We start from the raw sequence: 23,957 nt of genomic DNA, 5'->3' as shown, positions 1-23,957 counted from the left end.
CCAGCAGGTCAAGGAAGGTGATCCTGCCCCTATGCTCAGCACTGGTGAGGTCACATCTGGAGGGCTGGGTCCAGTTCTGGGCTTCCCGGTACAAGAGAGAAATGGGCATACTGGAGAGAGTCCAGCAAAGGCCTACAAATACGAGGAAGGGCCTGCAGCACCTCTCCTGTGAGGAGAGCCTGAGAGAGCTGAGACTGTTGAGCCTCAGCCCCCTCTGGAGAAGAGGAGGCTCAGGGGAATCTTACCAATGTCTAGAAGCACCTGAAGGAAGGGTGCAAAGAGGATGGAGCCATGCTCTTGTCAGCGGTGCCCGGTTGCCAGCACAAGAGACAACGGGCACAAACTGGAACGCAAGAGATTCCCTCTGATTGTCAAGAAACATTTTGTTGTGCAGGTGACAGAGCACTGGCACAGGCTGCCCAGAGAGGCTGTGGAGTCTCACCCCGTGGAGATCTTCAAAACCCACCCGGACATGGTCCTGGACAATGTGGTCTAGGTGACCCTGACTGAGCAGGGGGAATGGACCAGATGACCTCCAGAGGTCCCCTCCAACCTCATCCATTCTGTGATTCCATGAAATTCAGGAATTTCATGGACCTAAAGAGGTTCACCTAGTCCTGCCTTTAGCCCTAAGCATCAGTGAGACACCCCCGAAATTATTCCTGGCAGGTGCTCAGAAAATAGTCAAAGGGAATAAAGAGAGATCTTACATGCAAGCAGATCAGGTAACGATCAAATGATCCGCAGGGCCACTGTGATGCTGTATTTATTCTTTAGAGGCCTGGAACAGGAGCAGGGGAAGGTGAACCTATGCTAGGAGTTGTCACTGAGGAATAAGAAAAATCTCAAAGGTGCAAATGCAGCCGACGTACCCAAAGGTATGGAAGACATTATTGACATTATACTGAGACATATCTAGAAGTTTACACAATACTAAGATGAGCTGAACCCAAAAGAGAGACTGAGCAGGTATTTCCATTGATTCATTGATTCACTTCATTGCACAAAACCAACGAAAGGGAAGATTTGGTAAGAAGCAGCACCGTTTAGGCCACAGCACCAAAACCCTCATGAATCCTTTGTTATACTGAACCTCATCTCCCAGTACGCCTTTTTACCTCACTGTTACACTCCTTTGAACTAAGCTCCTTTCGAGATCCACACAGGGCAACACACCTATACACTGTGCAAAAAGCAAAGCCGACCACACACCTTGGAGCTCACTGAGAAATGACTATTAATGGTCAATTCTTATTTGTAGGCCCTAGAACATAAAATTACTTCCTTCTTCCTCTTTCCTGTTCTCTTGTTTGCATGTCCAAGAGTTGTATTGGCTTTTTTTTTCCATAACTGAGCTTATTCTCAGCTATTACCACTCCAGCACGAGTCCTTACGCCCCTAGTCACCATCCAGGATTTGCAAGACAGAAGGTTACTGTACAGAGAGAGAAGGATAAGGGTGAAATAGGCTGCAGTATTTCAACTTCTGGACAGCAGCACATCCAGAATATCTGGCTTTTGGAAAAATAAAACCACATCCATTTGTACACATTAACTCATATGGCTCCTGAAAGGCACTGAGGAGCATGCCAACTCTGTGCACAGGTCTCACAACAATCAAGTGAAACCAGTTTCTTGGCTAGTTTTGTTAAGCAAATGCAGCTTGCCGTTTTGACAAAGCCTGTGATGCAGAGAATTCACATGCAGGAAAAGAGAAGGTGCCCAGCGCACATTCAGCCCTCGCTGGGCACCGAAGCATGCTCAGTCTCGTTATGGCAGGGTGAAACACTGAGGAGGCCAGTCACTGATGATTCACGGCTCCCCGACTTTCTCAGGGAAGGGCTATTAGCATGCAGAGATTAAAAGGAACAGCTTCACTCCTCCGTGGAAGTAAATAAAAGCCGAGATCCTCCTCGCAAGCCCCAGATGCCAGGAAATTAAAAGCTGCTCTTAATTAGGCTTGCAACGCCCCACCTTGTCTTGGGAAAGTGACAAATACCACTCTCGGGTTTCACCCTGCTCAGAGCAGCAGGATCCCAGGCCTGGGACAAAGGACACGGATGCTGCTGCCCCGGGCTAACTGCAGCCGAACAGGAGGAACTGCTGGAACCCGGAGTGCTTCTACCAGCTTCGAAGTTGCCTTGCCATGATGCAAATAGCAACAAGCCAGAACAGGAAGGAATCTGCAGCAGACCTACAAGGCCTCCCTTCTCTCCTTGGGAGTTCTAGCCAGGCATCCATCTCCTTTATTTTTCAGTGCAAGATGAAAACACCTCGCTGGACAGCTGGGGGCGGGCAGTCTTCTGCACGGGACCCACTTTATCATGGGAGTTTGGGTAAGGAAAAAGCGAAGGAACAGAACTGCACCCCCTCAATTAGACATTCCTAAGGGCTTGCCTCTTCAGCACCATCACTATTCAAAAACTCGGTATCAAATCTAGCTCTATTATTTCCTCCTTTTTTTCCCCACTCTTTGTATGATCCTTCAGCCTGCCCCACCCGAACTCACTTCACTCCCTGCCAGGTATCCTTCCAGCAAAAGGTCTCCAGCGCACTGCTGCTGACACCGATTGGATGTCTCCTCCCCGCTCCACATCAACTTGCTCACTATTTTCAGTCCCTGCTCAGCTCCACCTTCTCCTCCTCCCACACACACCAGGTCCTACAATCTCTGCTCCACCCAGGTTTCTTCCGACATCTCCCTTTTGCCTTCCCATAGTCCAACCCAAGCACTCCCCAGAAAACACACCAAGAGTCTGGATCCCTTCTGACTACGATCTGCTCTGTCCTCCACTGAATGCCAGACTACCTTCTTTCCTTTCTGGTGAGACCTGCACCTCTGAACTGCTCTCACAGTGGACTGTGCGAGTCAGGTGCCTCTTGTAGCTCTAATCCAGTGATCTAGCAAGCTGCATTCTTGAAAACCACGTCCCTAGCTGAAGGACTTCATCCTGCTGCTGTGATGTGCTACACACTCACAGTCCTGCAGAAATCACTTTATGCAAGCGAGGCAGGGAATAGGTCAGCATGGAGCAAGGCACGTTGTCCTCTAGAATTCAGGCACCCCAGTGAAGAGCGCAGAGAACTTATCAAATAAAATTCACCGCTTTCCATTAAACCACGCTGTATCACCCTGGCAGCAAATCCCTGCAACAAGGCAGCAGATGTTCCTAACATAGATTTAATCTATCACTTCAAATAACCAGAGTTCAGTCACCATAATGAAAAATCTGTACTCAAAACAAGAAAGATTCCACATGGGACAAATAAAAAAGGAGCAAGAGCAGACAGATGACTATTCAGCACTGCAGAAAGGAAAGAAACAAGCATTCACTTCTACAACTTGGAAGAAAGAGTTCAGGAAAGTGTGGTGTCATTAAGAAATGCCAGGAGGCAGACAGATCATCTAATCAGATCAAAAGCGAAACAGTAGCAGGAAAGGGACCTGGGAAGTTCTGGAACACAAGAAAATGATGCCACAGAAGGAACAAGACATTGCCAGCGTTTCTGGACTCCGGATTAAACGGAATAAAGATAAATAAGAGTATGTCAGACAGAAACGGCCTGGTAAGGGGAGGTAAGAAAGAAAACCCACAGAGGAGGGGTCAGATAAATTCAAACATTTTAAAAGGAAGTTCTTTGTTAACTGTAAAACAGAAGGACCTTTTCAAAAGTCAGCCTCCCCCCCATTCTTTTGCTTAGAAAACCACCTCCACACAGATGCCTTCCCCAGAAAACTTCCTGAGCCCTTAAAAACAAGCATGCTCTGGTCACGCTTGCTTTAGAGCCCGTGTGTTCTCTCTCATGCACATTCTTCTAACTCATCTCTAACTCTTCTAACTCATCTCCATTTGCTGCTCTCGTCTCCCTCCTGTACACACACCTCGGTATTCCTCTAAAACCGCTCCCCCAAGGAACGGGCATGTGCAGCTCTACTCTGTGAAACCAGCACGTTTTCCTTTCCCTATGTCTTCCTTCATGGTACGCACAAATCCTCCTCCCCGCGTCTCTCTCACACAAAAGGAACATCCTTCTGCGAAGTGCTTCTCACCTGGAAAGCACCTTCCCCACCCCAACCGAAGACCTCTCTGATTGCTGTCCCCGAGGAAAATGTGTGCCCAAAGCACGCATTGCTGTCCTCTCTTTCCCTGGTGAAAGGGTAATTTACTTTCAATTTTCATCCGCCATCCACGTCGCCTAACATGCAGATTCTTACTCCTCTGTTAGATGTATGTCGACAACCACATAGTCCACAGCAGCAGTATCCCTTAACAACATCGATAACTGGCTGAACTGAACGGCCGGGCTCAGAAGGTGGTCAGTGGTGCAAAGTCTAGTTGGAGGCCTGTAAGGCTCAAGAGTACCCCAGTGGTTAATAGTGAGTCCAGTCCTATTTAACAGCTTCATTAATGATCTGGACAGTGGGACAGAATGCACCCTCAGTAAGCTGGCATGAAACTGGGAGGAGTGGTGGACACACCACAGGACTGTGCAGCCACCCAGAAGGACCTTGACAGGCTGGAGAAATGGGCTGACAAGGATCTCAAAAGGCCCAAGTCCTATGCCCGGGGAGGAAGAACCCCGGGCACCAGGGCGTGCTGGGGGCCACCCGCCTGGAAAGCAGCTTGGCAGAAAAGACCCTGGAGCCAGCAGCGTGCCCTTGTCACTAAGAGACTAAGGGTATCCTTGGCTGCATTAGGCAAAGCATGGCCAGCAGGTCAAGGAAGGTGATCCTGCCCCTATGCTCAGCACTGGTGAGGTCACATCTGGAGGGCTGGGTCCAGTTCTGGGCTTCCCGGTACAAGAGAGAAATGGGCATACTGGAGAGAGTCCAGCAAAGGCCTACAAATACGAGGAAGGGCCTGCAGCACCTCTCCTGTGAGGAGAGCCTGAGAGAGCTGAGACTGTTGAGCCTCAGCCCCCTCTGGAGAAGAGGAGGCTCAGGGGAATCTTACCAATGTCTAGAAGCACCTGAAGGAAGGGTGCAAAGAGGATGGAGCCATGCTCTTGTCAGCGGTGCCCGGTTGCCAGCACAAGAGACAACGGGCACAAACTGGAACGCAAGAGATTCCCTCTGATTGTCAAGAAACATTTTGTTGTGCAGGTGACAGAGCACTGGCACAGGCTGCCCAGAGAGGCTGTGGAGTCTCGCCCCGTGGAGATTTAGGTGACCCTGACTGAGCAAGGGGAATGGACCAGATGACCTCCAGAGGTCCCCTCCAATCTCAAGCATGCTGTGATTCTGCTGCTAGTTGGTGACGATAGGAGACTTGACTTCAGGATTTCTTCCAAATTTATGTCAGCCTTAAATTTAGCTAATTGCTTCTGGATTGAATATAGGTTGTTTTTGGTTAAAGTGTATCTTCTGTAAATGTCAACCTATCATCATTTTTTTCTCATTTCAGTTCCTGGATCTAAGCTGGAGATTACATTCTTCATTACAAGGTCTCAAAGCTATTCAACAAGTTCTCTTTTCTGCTATTGACACAGTCAGAAAATGTAATTCGTTTTTCCAGTAGAGAACCATTTTTAAAGGCTTGCAAATTCCCCATTTATTTCTAGAGGCATTTTTGAAATTTCTAGTTTTTTTATGTAATGCTGGTCCTAAGCAATGTGACCTGTATCTCTTGTATACATCCTGTTTTCTTGTTTCAAAAGGGAGGATCAGATTTGAAGTGTAGTGTTTTGTTTAAACAAGGTGTCTTTTCTCTCTGTTAAAACCCACTTCTCTATTGCTTTTTTTTTTTTTTGAGAAAGGAACTAAATGAGCAAAAAGGAAACTGCAGGTAGCTCTTCACGTGAGTGAGAAATCATTCTACAGTTTACTACTCAGTCCTTAAGAAATCTCCATAGGAGACAAGATTTGCACTTGACAGCGATATATTATGATGAATGAGCTGCAATCAGACAAGTAATCTGTCATTTTGTAGGTGAATCATATTCAAACTGTGACTTAATAGACCTGAATGAGAAATCGTACATCTAAGAGGGGAAGATTACAGTCTCTACATCCAAACTGTTATAGGGCGATAGCATAAGAAAGAATACTAAGGGACCTTTCATCTCACTAGGAAAAGGTTAAAAAAATGTATTGCAAGAAATCAAAAGCCAAAAAAAATTTGAACAGAAATTACATCACATCTTCCTAGCTCAATGGGATGATTAAACATTTTAAAAAACTTTTCAAAGTTCAACCCCACTTAACACTGGATGCTTCAGGACCACGCTGTGTTGTCACAGTCTGCCTCTGGCAAACAACAATTGTTGTGCCAAGCATGAAGCCTGCATTCAAACACAAATGGTAGCATTTCTGAGCAATTTCCACAGGATAAGACTTCTTTAACGAGAAGACTTGACTTGCTTCTGACTCCAGAGTGACAAGATCTGGCATCTGAGCAGAGGAAGCTGACAGGATCTTTTCCACCCTCCAGCAAGGAAGTCAAGAACCTTCAACCTCTAAGATCAGCCTAGCTTTTTCATAGGGATGGAAATCACCAAAACATCCTCTTTATACAATCTAGTACAGCTGTGAGAACGTCAAGTCAGAAGAAGCAAAAATGTATAAAACTCTTCAATCAGCACAAGCTTGCCCATGCAGGGCACTTCATGACTCATATTTTCAGGTGCTCTGTAAAAGACAAGTTAACACTAGGCAAACACAGAAGGATGACACCAGCCGTTACTGCGGACAAAGCAGCATTGCTCACTTAAGCAGAACTTGGGACCTCCTTTGCATTGTTGTCATCTTCAATTTGCACAGCAGTTCTTTCTGGACTATTTCTTCGAAAATTCTCTGAAACTAAGCAGATTTCAGGTGCAAACTCATGCCTTCAAATAGGAGCTTGATATACTATTTTTCTCTTCCAGAAGCCTCCTTTACAACCCAGATACAGCCGTTTCTATAGTAGAGACGGAGACTACGACAAAACATTGGGAACTAAGTCAGCAGTAGAATCCAGATAGCAATAAGTCCTGTGCTTTTACGAAGTTATTTCTTCCCCTGCAGTAGAGTACCACTTACCCTAACAGGCAAAGGAACTCTGGAAGTACCAGCTGCATGCACAGCGCTAGGCTCCCTATTGTATTACAGTGCTGTCCGAAGTCACGCAGATGTCTCCAGCTCTACTCTGGTGAGGCCAGTCTTTGTGTTAACTCTAAACCATAATCCTGAAACAACATCAGTAGTTTCCTCTCTGTAAGAGCTGCATAAAATTATACAAGGAATGCGACAGCAACATTATGAACTTTGTGCTGAACAAGAGACACGAGGGATTCCACTCTGCAATGGCCTTGCTCAGGGAAATAGCCCATTGGTTTAGCTATAACAGACTGGTTTAGCTATAACAGATTCTTCTCAAGTATATGAAATCATCCCTGGAAACAGTAGGTAGATTGTATTTCTGGTATCAGTCACTTCCCAAGCTGATTCTCTACTCAGACACTATGTAGTCTTTAAGGCCCTAAATATTTCTCCTGCTGCCCTACTCATTGAGAGGTACATGTTTCCTAGAACATCACAGTTGATGTTCTAGGAAAAGATGGCACGGGATGCACTCTGCAAAAAGATGCACTCTGAGCATGAGTGAGGTGTCCCACCAGGACAGTGCACAAATCCAGCTCTCACAGAACCGTCAGCTTGAGTCCCACGGTTTGCTTTCACTGATGCTTTTGGAGACTAACTCTTCCATACGGCCTGCTGTCCTGATTTGGGCTCAGCATGACTCCACTAAAACGACAGATTATCACCGACTGGAGAGATCAGCAACTATCCACTGAGCTGACTGCTCCCCATGAGCTGTGGGACAATCAACTGCTTCCCAAAGCTGTTCTGCTCTAGGGTGACTTTGGCCATCACCTCCACCCATCTTGTGGATCTCTAAAATGTTTGTCCTTAGGAGCTGCACCACCATCTCACATCCTACATGGCACTACCACACCAGTCTTTTACAGTGAGGCAACAGATCTGTATAAAGAAGGAAACGATAGTGCAGGGACATCAGAGCAACTTGGGGCATCTAACCAGCTACCCTCCCCAGTTGACTCAAAGTTGTTCTAGGCACTTTGATCAGACGTAGGTGGAACATGGGCAGGACAAAACGAAGAGGCAGGCAGACTGTGTCCAATACAAGGCTGAGGTTTCTTGGACTACTGCGCCTTGAGGAGCAAGAAGACTCTGCATATGGAATTCGAGGTCTAGCAGCTAGAAAGGAGGACCAAGAGCAGTGTGTTGCTAATCAAGGGACCAGGAAGCACTTGTAGTGAGTTTTTTTTATCTCTTTACTGATGACAGAAGAGTTATACAAAGAGAAATGCAAGAAATGTGAACGTGTTTTCCCAAGATCTACAGATAAGGAGACTGAAATGTGATCTGGCTTATACATGGTGTGTTGGTGTGCCCTGAAGATTTTTCAATGGAAGTATGTGCCACCTCCTTCCCAGAAAGCCTTACTCCAAAACCAAGAAAGAAAAGCCTCCATTTCACACCTGAGGAAGGAGCACAGAGACAAGTTCACAGAGACAAATAGGACAGCACTCACAAGTAATACATGGGTACTAATGTACTGTTCCAAGGAAAGTATCTTCCATGCAAGCAGTTAGTACTGACAACAGTTTCTGCCTCTTACCAGAGGCAGTAGCACTCTGCCTCCAAGACTTCTCTGGAAACACCACCTGCAGAAAGCCCACTAACACAAAGGATAAGGCAAGCCTACTGAAAACTTGTAAATGAATTCAGGAAGTTAATCAAAGTCAGAGGATGAGCTATGGCAGCACGACAAAGGACTTCAAGCTTGGGTGCAGAACACCGTACATATGACAGGGACCTTACAGCCCCCCTAATGCCACCTGTTCCTTTCTGATATCCCAAAGTGCTGCATGTGAAGACTTTGCATGAGGGGATGCATGAGATACAAGAATCATTAGCTCCAGTCCACCTTCCTCATGCAATTGCAGTGTCCTGAGGTTGATTATCCTCCCTACCCCAAAGGGTCATACACAGCATTCAGCAGATTCTTGAGGCCTCTACTCCTGAGTTACCACCACTCCTGAATGTATGCATTTATTTTCTTCCACCTCCTTTTTCCTCAGTGCACAGCAAATAGGAACTTTCCACCTGTGCCCCCTTTGGTTTTTCACATTTCTTCCATCTCATTCCTGATCTGCAGCAGCCATTCTCACCTCAGGTATGGAAAGTAGGGAAAGGAGGTGAAAGCAGGGGAGGAAACAATCATTGTATTTTTACAATCAGTCAGGTCCAGAAGCCACTTGACCCAGATAGATCAGAGTTTCCCCTACAACAATGGGTGAGCCTGGGAAGCAAATCAAGCAGATTGAATGATTTTTGGCAGAGAGAGAACAGTAGGAGTGGTACAGACCTCTTCCTCCTCAATGCGAGCAGGTTCAATCAGCAGATTATTGGCTTGATCAAACGACACCCCCTGTTAGGACAGGAACCAGCAAAGAGGCATGCGGATTAGTGGAGCATAAACCAAACCCACCACCACTACCACCACCACCCAACACACAAACGCACACCACTCCGATAGGTCTGGCCACACAGCACCAGAGCAGACCCCACTCATACCACTGCTGATTACCACCTACCAGCAAGTACCTGCGACAGGGCTGCGACCATGGCTCACAACATGCAGAGTGTCAGCATTCTTTGGCCTAGCTAACTGGAAACCACATCTTAAAGGCCATATTTTGTCTGTGTTGACACACTGAGGCTGTGACCGTCAAGCTCACAAGCTAAACACCATTAGCTGGTTTTACCCACTCTGTACCAAGTCTTTCAGTGAAGGAGGAAGCATTAATCAACACAGAAGAAAACTGCAAAGGGCCCTCTGGTGCCACCTAGCTGCCGCACAGGAATGAAGCTATCCCAAATCAAACTTCACTGGTCCCTCCTCTGAAGGGAAATGCCTCCGGTGAAAGTAAGCGTCAGATGCTCAGTCATCCTGCTCCCAGATACAGGAAATCTTAGAATTCCTATTGAAAACCAACTTTTGGGGAAGAAAAAAAAAAAAAGAAAAAAAGAAAAAAAGAAGAAAACCAAAACAAACAAAAAAAGAAAACAAGCAACTCTGATTTAAGGACTTGACCTCCTGCACACCTTGTCCTACCTTCTTACTTAATGCATGTATACCGCATTCCTCACTTGAAACTCTGTGGCGACATTGCTCCCCACATTCCGACTTCTGGAAGACAGCTCAGGAGGCAAGCTAACAAACCTGCCTTCATGGAGCAAGCATTCAACCCAGCCCCAAGAAAAGGAGAATTGTGATTTCCAGGCAGAAGGTTTAGCCTCTATTAAGGACAACTTTTTTTTTAACAGCGATACCAAACCCATGATCTCAACACCTATGTAGTCTTCACAGGTTTTGCCAATGGGCCAGTGTGTCCTTGGCTTTGAGTCCCAGACTAAAATAAATGAGCCTTTTGGGTCAGGGCATTTCACATGTACAGCAAGTCTTAGATACAGGTGATTTAGGATGGCTTCACACACTCTTATAAGCAGCAGCAACAATGCATTTTCACTCTGAAGAACTTTGCAAATGGTAAGGAAACTGCATGTCTCATCCCTAGGGATCAAATATCAGCTCAGATACATCAAGGCAAGCATCCACTGAAGAAAGGCTCCAATGGAAACTTCAGTGCAAGAACTTTCCCTGTGCCATCTGAACTCCAGCGTGGGGTTGAAAAGATCCCAATAGTCTGGAGTGTGTGCAGTAACAACAAGAATACGTTTTACTCCAGCATATTACACCAGTTCAGAGACCTACATCTCTCCCATAAGATTTGCTGGTGTCATACTCTATATAATGTAGATTCAGCTGCATCCTAATCCCTGCCTGTTAAGTACACCTCACAAAATCATCAATTTCAGTACCAATTTCAGTACGAACTGGTCTGACCTCAGGCAGTGTCCCTCATAAGTATATTCCTATTCTATTGTGAGCATCTTCCTCAACCAAGAATCTGGATGTCCCTGATGAAACATGGTGATTCACCTGAGTAGAGCCAAGGACCTTTTAACTCATCAGCCCCGACCATGACCAGAAAGGCTCATTGTGGCCCCATGGCAATGGCAGAACTCCGTAACACAGGCTCCCTCAAGTCCCTATACACATTTCATCAGACTGCACCTGTGCTGGGCAGGCACTGGGTAGAACCAATGAGAATGGCATGCTCCTATCTGCTCTCACTACCACTCCTCTTCAGGACCTGAACTGTGGCAGAAAAGCAACTGTTAGCAGTCTGAACATAAGCCTGAGGAGATTACATCCATCCAGGGACGTCTCATCCTGTAGCAAACGAGGTGCAACAACCAGCAAGCAAGGAGGTCATTTTTTGAAAGGAATGAAAAAACCCATCAGTGATGGGACAAAAGAACTGTTCTTGCAGCACAGATCACAACATCGCACATAAGGGGAGCGTGCAAGCATTTGGACATAGCATGAGAAGTCAGACATAAGCAACATGGCACAGCTCTTGGACAATTGTATGAGCCCCAGAAAGAACTTCAGTTCTCCTGCCCTCAGCATGTTTCTCCTGAAGTGCTGGAGCCTCTTGAGAACATTTTCATTGGTACTGCATCAACCTGGCTGGTAGTTCAAAGCAGCAAAAGGGTGGTCTGGCACCCCTCTGACCTTTCCCCCTCCCCTCAAGACCTTACCTTCACCGACGGCTGAGCAGATAAAGCTCCATTTTTTCTGTCATCCTCATCCCATGCTTCCTCTTGATCCTCAGGCTCCGCATTGTTATTGCGGCTTCCCAGCTCCTCTTCCTCTTTTGGGACTCCATCACTGTTCAGCCCCTGTAGGAGTGCCACCACTGCCTCTGGCTTGGGCAGTTTAGTTATCTTAAAGTGTTTCTTATAATGGGGTGTGTCCTTGCGGATAAGCCTCTGTTTCTCCACTGGGAATGGTCGCTCTTCGTCTTCATCCTCATCTTCACTCCTTATTAGTGTGTCCTCAGCAAAGTGTACAGTGGGCTGCAATGGCAAAGCCCCAGAAAGGCTGTGAGCCTCAGATAACAGCCATAGCTGCAGGCAGCACATAAATCTGCTGTCCCTCTACTACCAACACAGGCAAAGTCAGCATTTCTGCTTTAATGCTAAAGAAGATTAAGGAACACTCAAATTTCCCCGTACTTGTTTTCACCCCATCCCCTGTACCAACTCCTTCACCTAGACACATCTGTCAGCCTCATGGACTGAGGGCACTCAGACCTGTAACCCTGATTTTTGCACAGTCCCTGCCTCATTCCCATGCTATCTTTCCTAGTCTTTGATGGACCCTGCTCCCCCAGGCTCCCTGAATCTCTACCTGCAGTTAGCTTCCAGGGCCTTTACTTGCCTCCAGCAATGCCCAAATCACACTCTGTAAATCCATTTATCATTTTCTCCGAAACTTTCAAATCCTTCCACTTTTTAACATGACCCTGATGCAGTTCCTAGATTCCTACCTCATTGTATTCCACTTCTACATCTTCCTCCTCTTGGACAGCTGCTTCTTTATGCTCCTCTTCAGCTTTTGGCTTTACCACCTTCTCCGGCTCCTGCATCTCAGACAGCTGCCCATTTGGCCAGCTCCTTTGTCCCTCCTCTCCCTGCTCCTCTCCCCTGAAGTCAGCAGAGGTGGTGCTGTTAGAAAGGTGCGAGTCCTCACTGCGATTTGATGTGGCACTTAGTCTTTTCTCCTGGGAAGATGATAGATTGCAAAGTCAAGACGGAAACCAAAGTAGGAAATGGATCAGTATAATCTGATTGGTGCAGGGTGGGGTATGGTCCACTGCCAACAGAACCACCTTTTTCAAGTTGCCCACTACCTTCCTAGCTCTACCCCTGTTTCATCATCTATGTGGGCATTTATTGTCAGTATCACACCTGGGCAGAAAGGCAACATCCCCGAGTACTCTATTCCCATCAATCTTTATTCAGTACCTCAGAGCCTTCTTTTTCTCTCCCTGTTTTGTGACAGAAGTGGCACTGAGGCACACAATCCCCTTTATGGCCTTTTCTGTATCCTTGCTGCATCTTGTGCTGTCTCAGTGGCCCCAGCAGACACCACAAGGTAGGTTCTAATTCATGAAATGCAGACAATCCATGCTCAGTCCATTCCCACGTTTCCCAAAAGTTAAGTTTTTTCTGCCCAGCTTACAAACACTGCCTCTCCATTCCCCACATCTGCTACATGTTCTGTATGGTTATCCATTTCTTAGTGAACAGCACTCACTTCTGACTTAGGTGAATTCAGGTCTGTGCCAGGTTTTGCAGCATGTACCTCACTGCGCCGAACTTCAATCACTTTCTTCATAACCTTCAGCTCACTGGGATGAGGGGTTGCTCTGCGCTGGAGGCCCTAGCAAAGAAAAAGCACGCATGCAGAGCATGAGATTAAACAGTCAGAGGAATACGTGTCATGCCTCAAGACTGAATCAGTTCAAATGACATGTTTTATCAGACCACTAGAGCCCCAGCTGGACACGAACTAAATGTCACAGAATCTGATCTGGACTTCTCTGCTATTACAGCGTGCAGCTGGGAAGAGGAGAGAAATGGAAGATGACACTGATCAGATCCATCTCACAGACATTAACCTCCTCTCCATCTGACACAGGGTCTGGAAGAAATTATAAACACGGGAAGTTTTTATTCGTGTTTGTCTTAGTAAATGCCAATCAGTCAACACAGAATTCCCCTAAAGGAACACACAGGTAGATTTTCTTCTTAATCAGCCTGGTGCTTCTTAATATGCCTGACAAGCTTGTGTGTCAGCAGAATTTGTGATGCTTAGCTAGGTCCATCCAAGCTAAAAGTCAAGAAAAACAGTATTATAAAATTAATAAGAGTGTTAAAAGAAAGAAGAAAAAAATAAAAACACCCAAACCTAACCAGTAAACCTCCAAACACCAGTAGGAAAATTATCTCCATGCTGGAAGGACAGATACATTTTTTACATTTCATTAGAAGGATTCAGATCTCTAGAGAATGTCTCTCCACAAGATAAAAAGGAAGAAGTTCAGCAGGAGATTTAAACCAATAGAATACCTGCTGAAAAGTGAAACTTCCATCCTCCCCTTTGCATCTGCAATTAAAGTAAAATGATCTGCCATATTTTTTGAGGCTGCCTGTCTACAATTATAATGTTTAGCTACCTTAGTAGCACTACTGTCCACAGCACAGGCTTACTTCTGGCTCCAGGCTAGAAGATTGCCTAGCACAAGTTTGGGTGTACAGCCTTTCCCTGTGGAGGGCACCAACTAAGTGTCCAACTAGTGTCCAGTCCTGACACTGCTGTGACCATTAGGATCTCTAGACTACCTGACTGATCCGTGGGCAGTTTAGCAATCATAGCTCAGTTCCCATGGGACAACCACCAAACTGTAAGTCTGCATAAATGCTCTCAAGGAAATAAATCTCTTTTATACCTTTTTGTCTTCTCAGGACACCTAATGCCCTCATTACTGCAAAAATTTAGTACAAACCTACAGCAATATCATAGGAGCTGTGAGATGGGAACACCATAATTGCTCCTTGTCCTAGGAAAAAACTAGATTGTGCCCATGCTTCCGTAGGAAGATAGCAAGCCACCAGAAAACTCCTTACCCGTCTCTCAGCTCCAGACTCCTCTTCATCATCCACTTTGGGTTCATCCAGAAACTGAATCACACTGACTCTGTTTAAATTGGTGTCTGTCCAGCTCTCATCCACACTGTTCTGCAAAAGATTCTCTGGGAAGAAAAATAACAGACTGGGAGCTACTTTCTGAATGTTCAGGGATGTGGTCTTAGATGAAAGACAGTTCTCAACTCATTAGGGCACTTTTGTCTCATCTGCTCACGGCATCAAGCTGCAGAGGCTTTGAAGACATCAGATCTAGCCTCCAGATGTTGTCACCTCTTGTATGTCTCCTACCAGATCCACGGCAGCCTCTACAAAAGGTACTGAAGGTTTCAGCTCTAGCATATCTTACCCAAGAACTAACAAAAAAGGTAGGATTAAGGCACAAATCAGAAGTACTAACACAAAAACATCAACACGACAGGAAGCAAACCTTACAGACTATGAACTCCTCAGTCAGTAAATATAAGCAGAAGATTTGAAGACTAGGCTGCAGCTTTTTCACCACATGGTAGAGAAGCAATTTGGCAGTTTTAGCAATCTGCCTTGGAAATCAACAGCAGCCAGTCAGAAGCTTAGGTACACTACAGCTACCACAGTAACCAAGAACAGTCCAGCCAAGCAGAGGAGGTTCACGTTCTCTTCCCTACATCACTCTCTGCAGTACACAGTACTGCAGACAGCATTCATAATGTAGTCTCTTACCTAGGCTAGGAGAAGGCTGCTGGGGAAGCAGGTAACAAGTGAGAACTTTTTCTCCTGTCTTTTCATCATCCTCTGTTTGGAATTTCAGCATGGGCTGGGACTGATTTTCTGCCAGCCACAGGGCTTTCAGGTTAAGATTCGTCAAAGCAAACGGCAAGTTTTGTAGTCTGCAAGAGAAAAGAAGAACTGTTGGTTAAACTTATTTAGTAATGGCGGCAATTCCACTCAGCTCCAGACTGCCTCATCTGCATTAGAGAAGGACAGAGTCTCGCCACTAAGGTAATCCCTCACTTCTGTACACACAGAAGCAGCTGGCTCAAGCTGCATACGGCTCTGACGCAGCCAGGGACTGGTCTCCGCAAACCACAAGGAACCTGAATCAGTTTTTAGCAGGTGACAACTCCAATCATTTCGCGTGTGGAAAATGGTGAACTCTGGAGAGGGTTTTGAAAACCAAAAAGATGCTGCTTTAATGCACTACTGTACAGATGATGTTCCAAACAGAAGCTCTGGTCAGCTTCCAACGGCTACAAAAATACCAGCCTCAGCTAACAGAACTGCAGCTAAAATCTGCAGAAGCTTTCAGACCAGATCACAAGTGTTTGCACACTGTGGTTATTTTTTCTTGTTTGTTTGTCTTAAATGGAAGTTTTTGAACTAGTCTACCTGCAGACTCTATTTTGTAAATAGCAAAGCCACAAATCACACTGCTGTATGTGACATGGCACCTGCTAGAAATTTCATCTTCCCACAGTCAGAGTATGGAAACACCCACTGAATCACATGCAAACCAGGAAAGAAAATGTCTCCATCCCTGCATGAACTGCAGACCTGTAGTAGGCTACAAACAGTTGATTTCTCAGTGGTTCAAAGCACAGCTCAAGCTGTGCTTTGTACAGGTCCACTGGTCAGACTGAATTGTACTCTGTAGATGCTGACAGTCCCATTGAGACACCTAAACAGCGTAGAAAACACTAGTAAAACCATAGCCACATTGGCAAAACAATGGAGAAATTGAGCTGTCACTGGCTGGAGAGAAAACCTGAAGAAAAGAGCCAGGTGTGCCCAGTGTCACTCTCAGATACACGGAAACAAGCAAATAAAATTATGTTTGTATTTGCACAGAACTGACAGTGAGCCCAGCACCCACTTCAGACCACTGCCAGGGGCTGAAAGCAGAACACTCTTGGCACGAGAAACAGATAGAGCCAAAAGCCACCCTAAAGCTTACATGTTATGATGAAGACTGTGCATGTTGAGTTGGGGGTGTCAATGAGAGCAGGAGGAGGAGGTGGTATTCTTCTACTGAACTGGGAAAAGCATAAGGCTCAGACACCAATTACCTGAGGATTGATGACATACAGCTACAAAATTTGGAGGCATTAATACAGTGGACCAGGGATTTCCCTGGGTCTTTGTTTCACACATAGAAAAACGTCCCCGTGCATCTGTATCAATTCTACCCTATGCTTTGCAGGCAAAAAGCTTGAGAGACACAGCCTCTTTCCAGAGGTTTAAGCAACCTCTCTAAACTGCTGATCCCATGATCAGCACAGATCCAGAGTCTCCCAAAACGCACCATGGCCCAGCCCATAGTGCTTCTTCCCAGCAGCTTCCTTAGGAATACACCTACAAGACTGTTTACCCCTCTTGCTGCTAACCTGTTCCCAGCCACATCAAGGACGTGAAGCTCGGTGGTGTTGGCAAGCTCTGCTGGCAGGAGGGACAGGCGATTGTCTCGCAAGGACAGCACATTCAGATTGGCACAGCCTCCAATCTCAGCTGGAAGGGATGTTAGTCGGTTCCGATCCACATTCAGGTTCGTCAGCTTGGTCAGCTTCCCAAGGGACTTTGGTAAGGCCTAGGAAGGACATGATTCAGTAGCTGCTAAAGATAAGACAGCAGAATGGGCATAAAATCCTCTATTGGATGGAAAAAAAAAAGCTGCCTTCTGTCCAAACAGAGATGAGATTTCAGTATAGTTTCCACAACCTCAGGATAGGTTTTCCCTCAGGTTCACAGGCTGTTACATGTCAACTATTTATCTCAGCACAGCACACACACAACACCACTGGTCAAGACGTTTCTCCTGTTCACCTGTCCATTTCCAATATTGGTGTATTAACGAATAAATTGTGAGCAGTTTGGATAAGGGAGATTTTAAACTACACTACACCACGGCCCCTTGCCAAATATAGCTTTTCTTGTAGACCTTCTCCCATGAGACTAGATGAATTTCGGCACTGATCCATCCTGGTTATCCTAGATAATTTTTCTGAGAAAAAATACCAAGAAAGCAGCTTCCACCAGTGTCTTCAAGAGTCTCTGGGCTAGGTGAACCTCTGTGCTGAAAAGAAGCTAAGAGGACAGCAGCTGTAACACACTAAAGAACCTGCCTCAGAGGTGAGAAGATAGGATAAGATCCCTGGCATGTAGCTACTGAACAGCACAGGACAGGAGGATTGACTGCTGGTGTACTTACTGTCAACACGTTCTCTGTCAAGATGAGTTCCGACAGATTTTCACAGTCCCCAATTGACTCTGTCACCTCTGTCAGCCGATTCTGGTCCACCTTGAGGATGGAGAGCTGCTTCAGCTGACCTGGCCAGGGCAACAAGCTAGGTGTGAACTAAGCCACAGAGATAATGATGCTGTCCCATGTTTGCCTGCCTGAAATGCCTCCCATCAGGGATTACCTAACCTAACAATATAGGCACTATCCTTCTTCCCAACCATGCCTGTTCACAGGTTTCATCTATGCATGATGCAGATCAAGAACCTGAACGTGTCCTGTAGAGGTCTGCTCACCAGCATCATCTGCTGCTTCTGCACTCACCTACAGAAACTACGTCCATCAAGCCTTAATACTCTGTTACATACTGTCTTGCCTGAAGCCTCCCCCACAGGAGCACTTCTGGGGCAGTTCAAGTCCTGCTCTGCTCCCCATCCCACAATACTCACCAATCCCATCCGGAATGCATTCCAACAGGTTCTGTGACAGAAGCAAGTCTGTCAGTGCTACTAGCCCGCTGACCTCACTGGGCAACTGCTCTAGTTTGTTCTCTGACACATCCAGACAGACCAACCGGCGGAGATTACCCAGCTCCTAGGATCAGAAAGGAGACACTGTGGTTCAAGGGAGCAGTACAGGGAGGGAGCAAAGCAGTGAAGCAATGGACTGAACAAGTACTCACTGGAGGCAGGGCTGAGAGTTGGTTCCGGTCTAACCAAAGCTCGCGCAAGTTTGGTAGCGCTCCCAGAGTATCTGGCTGTAACAGAGCAGGACAGTAGCAGTGTCAGTCCTTTCCAGGGGAGAAACTGCTCTAGGATATTCCAAATCATACTAAAACTTTGCAAAACTAGATACTGTTACTGCTTTCACACCTCCTAAAACCATTCATCAAATGGTTTATGAAACTAACGCGTTGGTGTGCCACAATACTGCAGCAAATATGTTTGGAAGTGTCTGGGCTAGCATACTGGCTGCAGAAGCTCCCAACAGGAAACATGGAAGACAACAGCAAGGACTGTCCAGTAGCAGGCAAGACAAGAACCAAACAGGGTTTTGGAAATGCTGGCCCCACAGCAGAAATGTGTCTTTCTCCCCCTCCTCCCAGACATGTATAAAAGCTTGCGGTTAACACTGGCAATCCCAACATGACATAGCAGCGCTATCAGCAATGGTAGACGTGTTCATAGCATTGCTCCTTTTGTTACCTATAAACACAACACACACTGATGAGCGTTTGGTTTAGGAGTTAAAGCACCACTCAAGTGCAATTCAAGTGTCAGCCAACTGTTCTCACAAGCAGGCTGCAGCTTTGTGCACAGGAAGCTGCAAAATCTCGTTTGCCTCCCATTTTAGTTGGCTTTCTGCCAAAAAGCGTTTCAGAACATTAAGAACAGGATTCAGGAACAACTTGATCCACAACTGCAAAGTTAAAGAATATCACTGGATTTCCCCCAATGTCAAGACGAGCTGTAATTCAATATTATGTGCTGGCTCTCAGCATGCTTAGGCTTAGAGCCCTCCACGGAGGCACCCCGATCCAGAGGGTACACACCACATGCTGGGCTGACATAACTGTCAGGAACAACATGGAATGCTCCTGTACTTCCTAGAGGAGAAATTAAATTACGAAGGGAAAGGCAGAAAGTCAGCCCAGCAGAAATGAAAAACAACAGCTGGTGGCAGTGTAACACAGCAGAGAAAGAAAGTACCAGACAGAATCTCATTGGAAAGGAAAGATCCTTAGGCAGCTAGATAGCAACAAAGAACGTCTCAGACCAGAAGGGCTTGGAAAAAGCAGAGCAAGATGTGTATGAGGATAGTAGAAAGTGAGACAGGGCCAACACACAAAGAAAACATTATACTGGGAACAATGACTAGGCCATCCTGGGCAGATCAGAATCTTCCCAAACAACCCGAGGGTCTATTTCTTTGCATTTCAGACAAAAAAAACACTTCCACAAAGGTACAGGTGCTACCCCTACCAACCACCCGTATTCCCTCCCCACCATCCCTCACCTACCAGTACTTCCAGGTCATTGCCACCAAGATCCAACTGTTCTAACTTGACAAGGAATGAGAGTGAACTGCAAGATACAGGGAATAGAAAGGGGAAAATAGAAAAAGTGAAAGAAAAAGAAAAAAAGAAGGAAAGAAAGAAAGGAGGGTTAGCATCAGGGACACACATCTCACAAATAACATAATTTTGACTAATTCCTAAAACTGGTGGGGCAATCCTGCCCCTTTTCACACTCCCTCTGCGCCAAGCAGTTTAGGAGAGCTGGTACACTTCCCCAGGCCAGACCATGTGCACCAGGGAATTGGGTTCATTAGCACCATCAGTCCCAAAGTGGTCAGTTTCTACTCTGATACCAATTTGCCCTCTCCCCCTCCCACTATAAAAAATACTCTTTGAGCAAAAACATGATAGATGACAAGCCACACCTTAACATTGATGCCAATTTTTGTTGCAAGGATGGGGACCTGAGCACAGAGTTATAAATAACAGGAATCAGCAGAGGACAATACGTATTTGGGAGGCAAGGGGAGAACAGCTGCAGGGAGAGGCAGGAATGACAAATTTAAGAGCCCCAATCTCCCCAAATGGGATGGACAAGCTGTTTAAGACAAAAGGAAAGACAACACTGGCATGATGTCTCAGAAAAGGTTAAGATGTACAGACAAGAAGCTCACTCGGCAAGATACTGCAAGAAACCTACACAGGAATTGTGCTACAAAGCCTGTCAACACTGGTGGTCCCAAGGATGTACCCCACTATCCAAACACATTATGAACCTCTGGTGAAAAGTCAACACCACAACACCAGGATTCAGTTCTTCTGAGTTGGTTCAGGTGTCCACAAGTTTTCAGCTTTCAGTCCTACCCCACCAACTTCAACACCCACTCTCCCGAACAGGGGTTGCTGCCTCTTGCTTTACGCTAAGGCAGAATTCCCATTTAAAGCCTGCCTATGTCCCCAGAATGGATGGTCTTCAGTGCTTATTTTGTTCTTTACAGGGAAATGTTCTCATAAAGAAATCACTGCATTTGTTTGTAAATACAGCTATGCATCTCAACACCACCCAAACTCAGGAAGTTGGAGGCTGGAAACCTGTGAGAAAAGAAAAACACAAAAAGAAAAAACAAAATAGATCTGTGTCGCCTGGAGCAGGCTATAAAAATATTGGGACTACACAGGAAGAAGAAGTACTCACCTTTTAAAGTGGTAGATTTTGAGATATTATATTCACTCAAAGGTTTATCAACAGTATTGTCAGAAGGATTCTATTGTACAGCAGTATCTCATTATGACTGTACATTTGTTCTTTGACTTCTCTGAAGGGTGGAGCAGCCGTGACTCCCTTAGCATCTTCAGTTTGAATTCCCAAAACAGGGAAAAGTGAGCCATGGAATTCACCTTGATATATGAGGTCTTACAACATGCTTTAAGTACAGATCTCTCTATACCATTCCATGAGAATACATCAATGTGAGCCACGCTTCCCAACTGACTGGCAAGCTGTGTCCCACCTACGTGGAAGAGATGAGGAGTGATAACCAGCTGTACAAGACAAACTCTTTCAGAAGTCAGTTGACAGAAAGCCAACCACTGAATTTAAGTTTTAACAAGTCAAGGTCACTGCAAGCTGGATCTTTTAAGACACTGAAAGACTACAGCAAAAACTGGAGGGACACTGTCACAAATGCAGAGTACCTAAGTCTGTCTATCTACTGCACTCAGTAAACTTGCAAAATGAAAACACCATCCATTTTTATAAGTCATTCTACTCTTTGGCAAGATCACTTGGACTTGTTTAGAGCCATTATTGGGCACAGTTTGTAACCACACTAAGAACAGATCTCATGTTTGACTGATAGACCTGACAAAAATTGCCTTGGTCTTTTAAGGCACTTTCTATTTTTGGAAATCATCCTGTCAATTGGGAAAAATGAAAAGAAGCTGGAATTGCACTGCATGATGAATATTAAGTATGGACTTAACTCTCAGAGAAAAATCCCCAGACTCAGAACATGCTACAAGCATCATTCTAGGCAGTACAGAGGCTTCACTCAGGGAAACAAGGGAACACTGGGCATGAGAGATCTCCCCAGAAACCATGAGTCTGTTCACAGACTGAATTCTCAAAATCCATTTACTCGCTGATTCCTAGATGGTGAAAAGCCACTCATTCTTCACTGCAGTTTAAAAGCCAGCTCTGGATGTAGCTATTGCTCCTCTTTGCTTATGTAGCTTATCATAGTGGTGGCATCTGCCTGTGTGAACAAAGAACACACGAAACAGACAGCAGCAGGTCCCAATACCAGGGCCCAAACTTCTCTGTCTTGTCTGTTCTCAGCCTGACGTGAGGAGCTTCAGCTCTTGCTTTCTCCCTTGTGGCTATGTTCCATGTGGGGCCACCTCAGCTGTCCTCTTAACATCACCTTTCTGTGACAGTGCTTCAATGCTCTCAACTTCTGTGCACAAAAGATCCAGCAACTTTGGCATCAGAGACAAGATGACAGCGTTAGTTTGAACTATGTGTCTATCGCTGTGTAGTCACCAGGTATGAAGGCTGGGAGGTGACCAGTGCAGACTGTCAGCTCCCTTTTGGAAATGTCTTGTCTAAAGGGTCAAAACTGACACATTAATTCTACAACCAGATAAACCCTGTACTTGCAAAGCTCAGAGGAAAATAACCATCTGTAAGAGGACGTGCATGAGTCACAGCAACGTCCTGCAGTGAGGGAGGCACAGCTATCACAGAAGAAACAAAACTAAAGCCTGAACTGCTTACTGATACTGCTTATTATCAAAGCCCTGCTTGAACACCACATCATTAGAAGCCTCTTTTGCCCACTTATTTAAATAAAGCAGGGGAGCATGGAGGAAAACATAGGTAGCCAGACTGAACGCTTGCCATGAATAAGAGGACACTAAGGAAGGGTGACAATAGTTGCTTACTTCACGCAGTCACTAGGGAGTTTGTGTAGCCCCAAAACTTACTGCTATTCAAAAAAGTCAGGTGGAATCCCTTCCAACGTATATTCAAGGAAGACTGGGGTTGTAACCATCAACTGGATGGATAAGCAGGCAGAAAACAAGCTGACAGTGCTAATGAAACCTCAGAGAAAACTCAGCAGACAATTCTTATGGGCTCCAGATCAAAGATTGATGTACAGCCTTATTAATTCTCCACATTCTATTTACTTGATAGCATCAGCTGCACCAAACAGATCTTCTGCCAGAAAGTTAGCTCTATTCCTAACTCTCTGAAACATTTAATATGACTTACCTTTTCTACCTTGATGGCTTATTCCTTTGCCAGCTTATTTTTTACCCGTTGCAGAAAAGCCAGTTATCCCACCCATTCCCACAAACTGCTCAACCAGGACAATCAGAAAGAAAATAGACATAAGAAGCAAAATATACTGTAGACATATTCAAGTTACTAACTTCACTGTATACAGAGTTCTTCCAACACCCACATCAGTACGTATTTCTCTTTTTCCAAAACAATCGTCATTTGTTCCACCTCTCAAGGAAAAAAGGTTCCCACAATTTCCAGCAGCTTTTGTGTGGAACCCTGTCTATTCCAAATCATTTCTGACACAGAAGCTGAGGATAAACTCTAAATATTTTTCCCTGCTCTTGAGACCTGTACTATCTCTCTCCCTCCTCAACGCAATCTACAGAAAACCAGCATGATGCAGCTAACTTATTCAAAGGTTTGAGCCCTCCCAATCAAAGTGCTAAATCTTGTACTATAGAAAAAGCAAGCCCATGAGTCTGAACTATCAGGCAGGAGACTCCTGAAGCCACCAGATACTCACGTTGGTAGAGTCTTTAGCAGGTTCTCACGTAGTTCCAAAGTCACCAGGTTTGCTAAACTGTAAGAGAAAAGGGAGTAAGAAAGCCAAATTCATTCAATAGGGCTTCAGAGATACCAAGGAGATGTTCATATCCCTTCCCTTGTGACAGTATCTCATGTCCTGCACAAATGCATATGCTTAAGTGTGTACACACAAATGGAGATGAGAGAAAGGGGGAAATATATCTTAAATTACTTGTAATGATGGTGACACCTTATTGCAAAATCAGGGGGCTACAACACAGTGT

General features: G+C 45.5%; 1 protein-coding gene across 19 annotated transcripts in view; it reads right to left on the bottom strand.

Annotated features, from left to right (window-relative positions):
- SCRIB (scribble planar cell polarity protein) overlaps window positions 1–23,957 on the bottom strand; it is a 125,018-nt gene that overhangs the window by 75,551 nt on the left and 25,510 nt on the right. For 18 of the 19 annotated variants that reach the window (XM_080582886.1, XM_080582897.1, XM_080582902.1 and 15 more), the window contains exons 5-16: window positions 23,672–23,728; window positions 19,863–19,926; window positions 18,525–18,599; window positions 18,292–18,436; window positions 17,813–17,931; window positions 16,992–17,191; window positions 15,331–15,497; window positions 14,611–14,735; window positions 13,238–13,363; window positions 12,468–12,701; window positions 11,677–11,994; window positions 9,374–9,436 (exon numbers count right to left, since the gene is read on the bottom strand). In XM_080582886.1, coding sequence (XP_080439012.1) covers window positions 9,374–9,436; window positions 11,677–11,994; window positions 12,468–12,701; window positions 13,238–13,363; window positions 14,611–14,735; window positions 15,331–15,497; window positions 16,992–17,191; window positions 17,813–17,931; window positions 18,292–18,436; window positions 18,525–18,599; window positions 19,863–19,926; window positions 23,672–23,728 — 1,693 coding nt within the window. The remainder of the gene's footprint in view (window positions 1–9,373; window positions 9,437–11,676; window positions 11,995–12,467; window positions 12,702–13,237; window positions 13,364–14,610; window positions 14,736–15,330; window positions 15,498–16,991; window positions 17,192–17,812; window positions 17,932–18,291; window positions 18,437–18,524; window positions 18,600–19,862; window positions 19,927–23,671; window positions 23,729–23,957) is intronic. The other variant, XM_080582900.1, reaches the window with a different exon arrangement.

Source organism: Anser brachyrhynchus (genome assembly GCF_964034855.1).
Source record: "Anser brachyrhynchus genome assembly, chromosome: 2".
Taxonomy (NCBI): domain Eukaryota; kingdom Metazoa; phylum Chordata; class Aves; order Anseriformes; family Anatidae; genus Anser; species Anser brachyrhynchus.
This window is presented reverse-complemented; position numbering and strand designations above follow the sequence as displayed.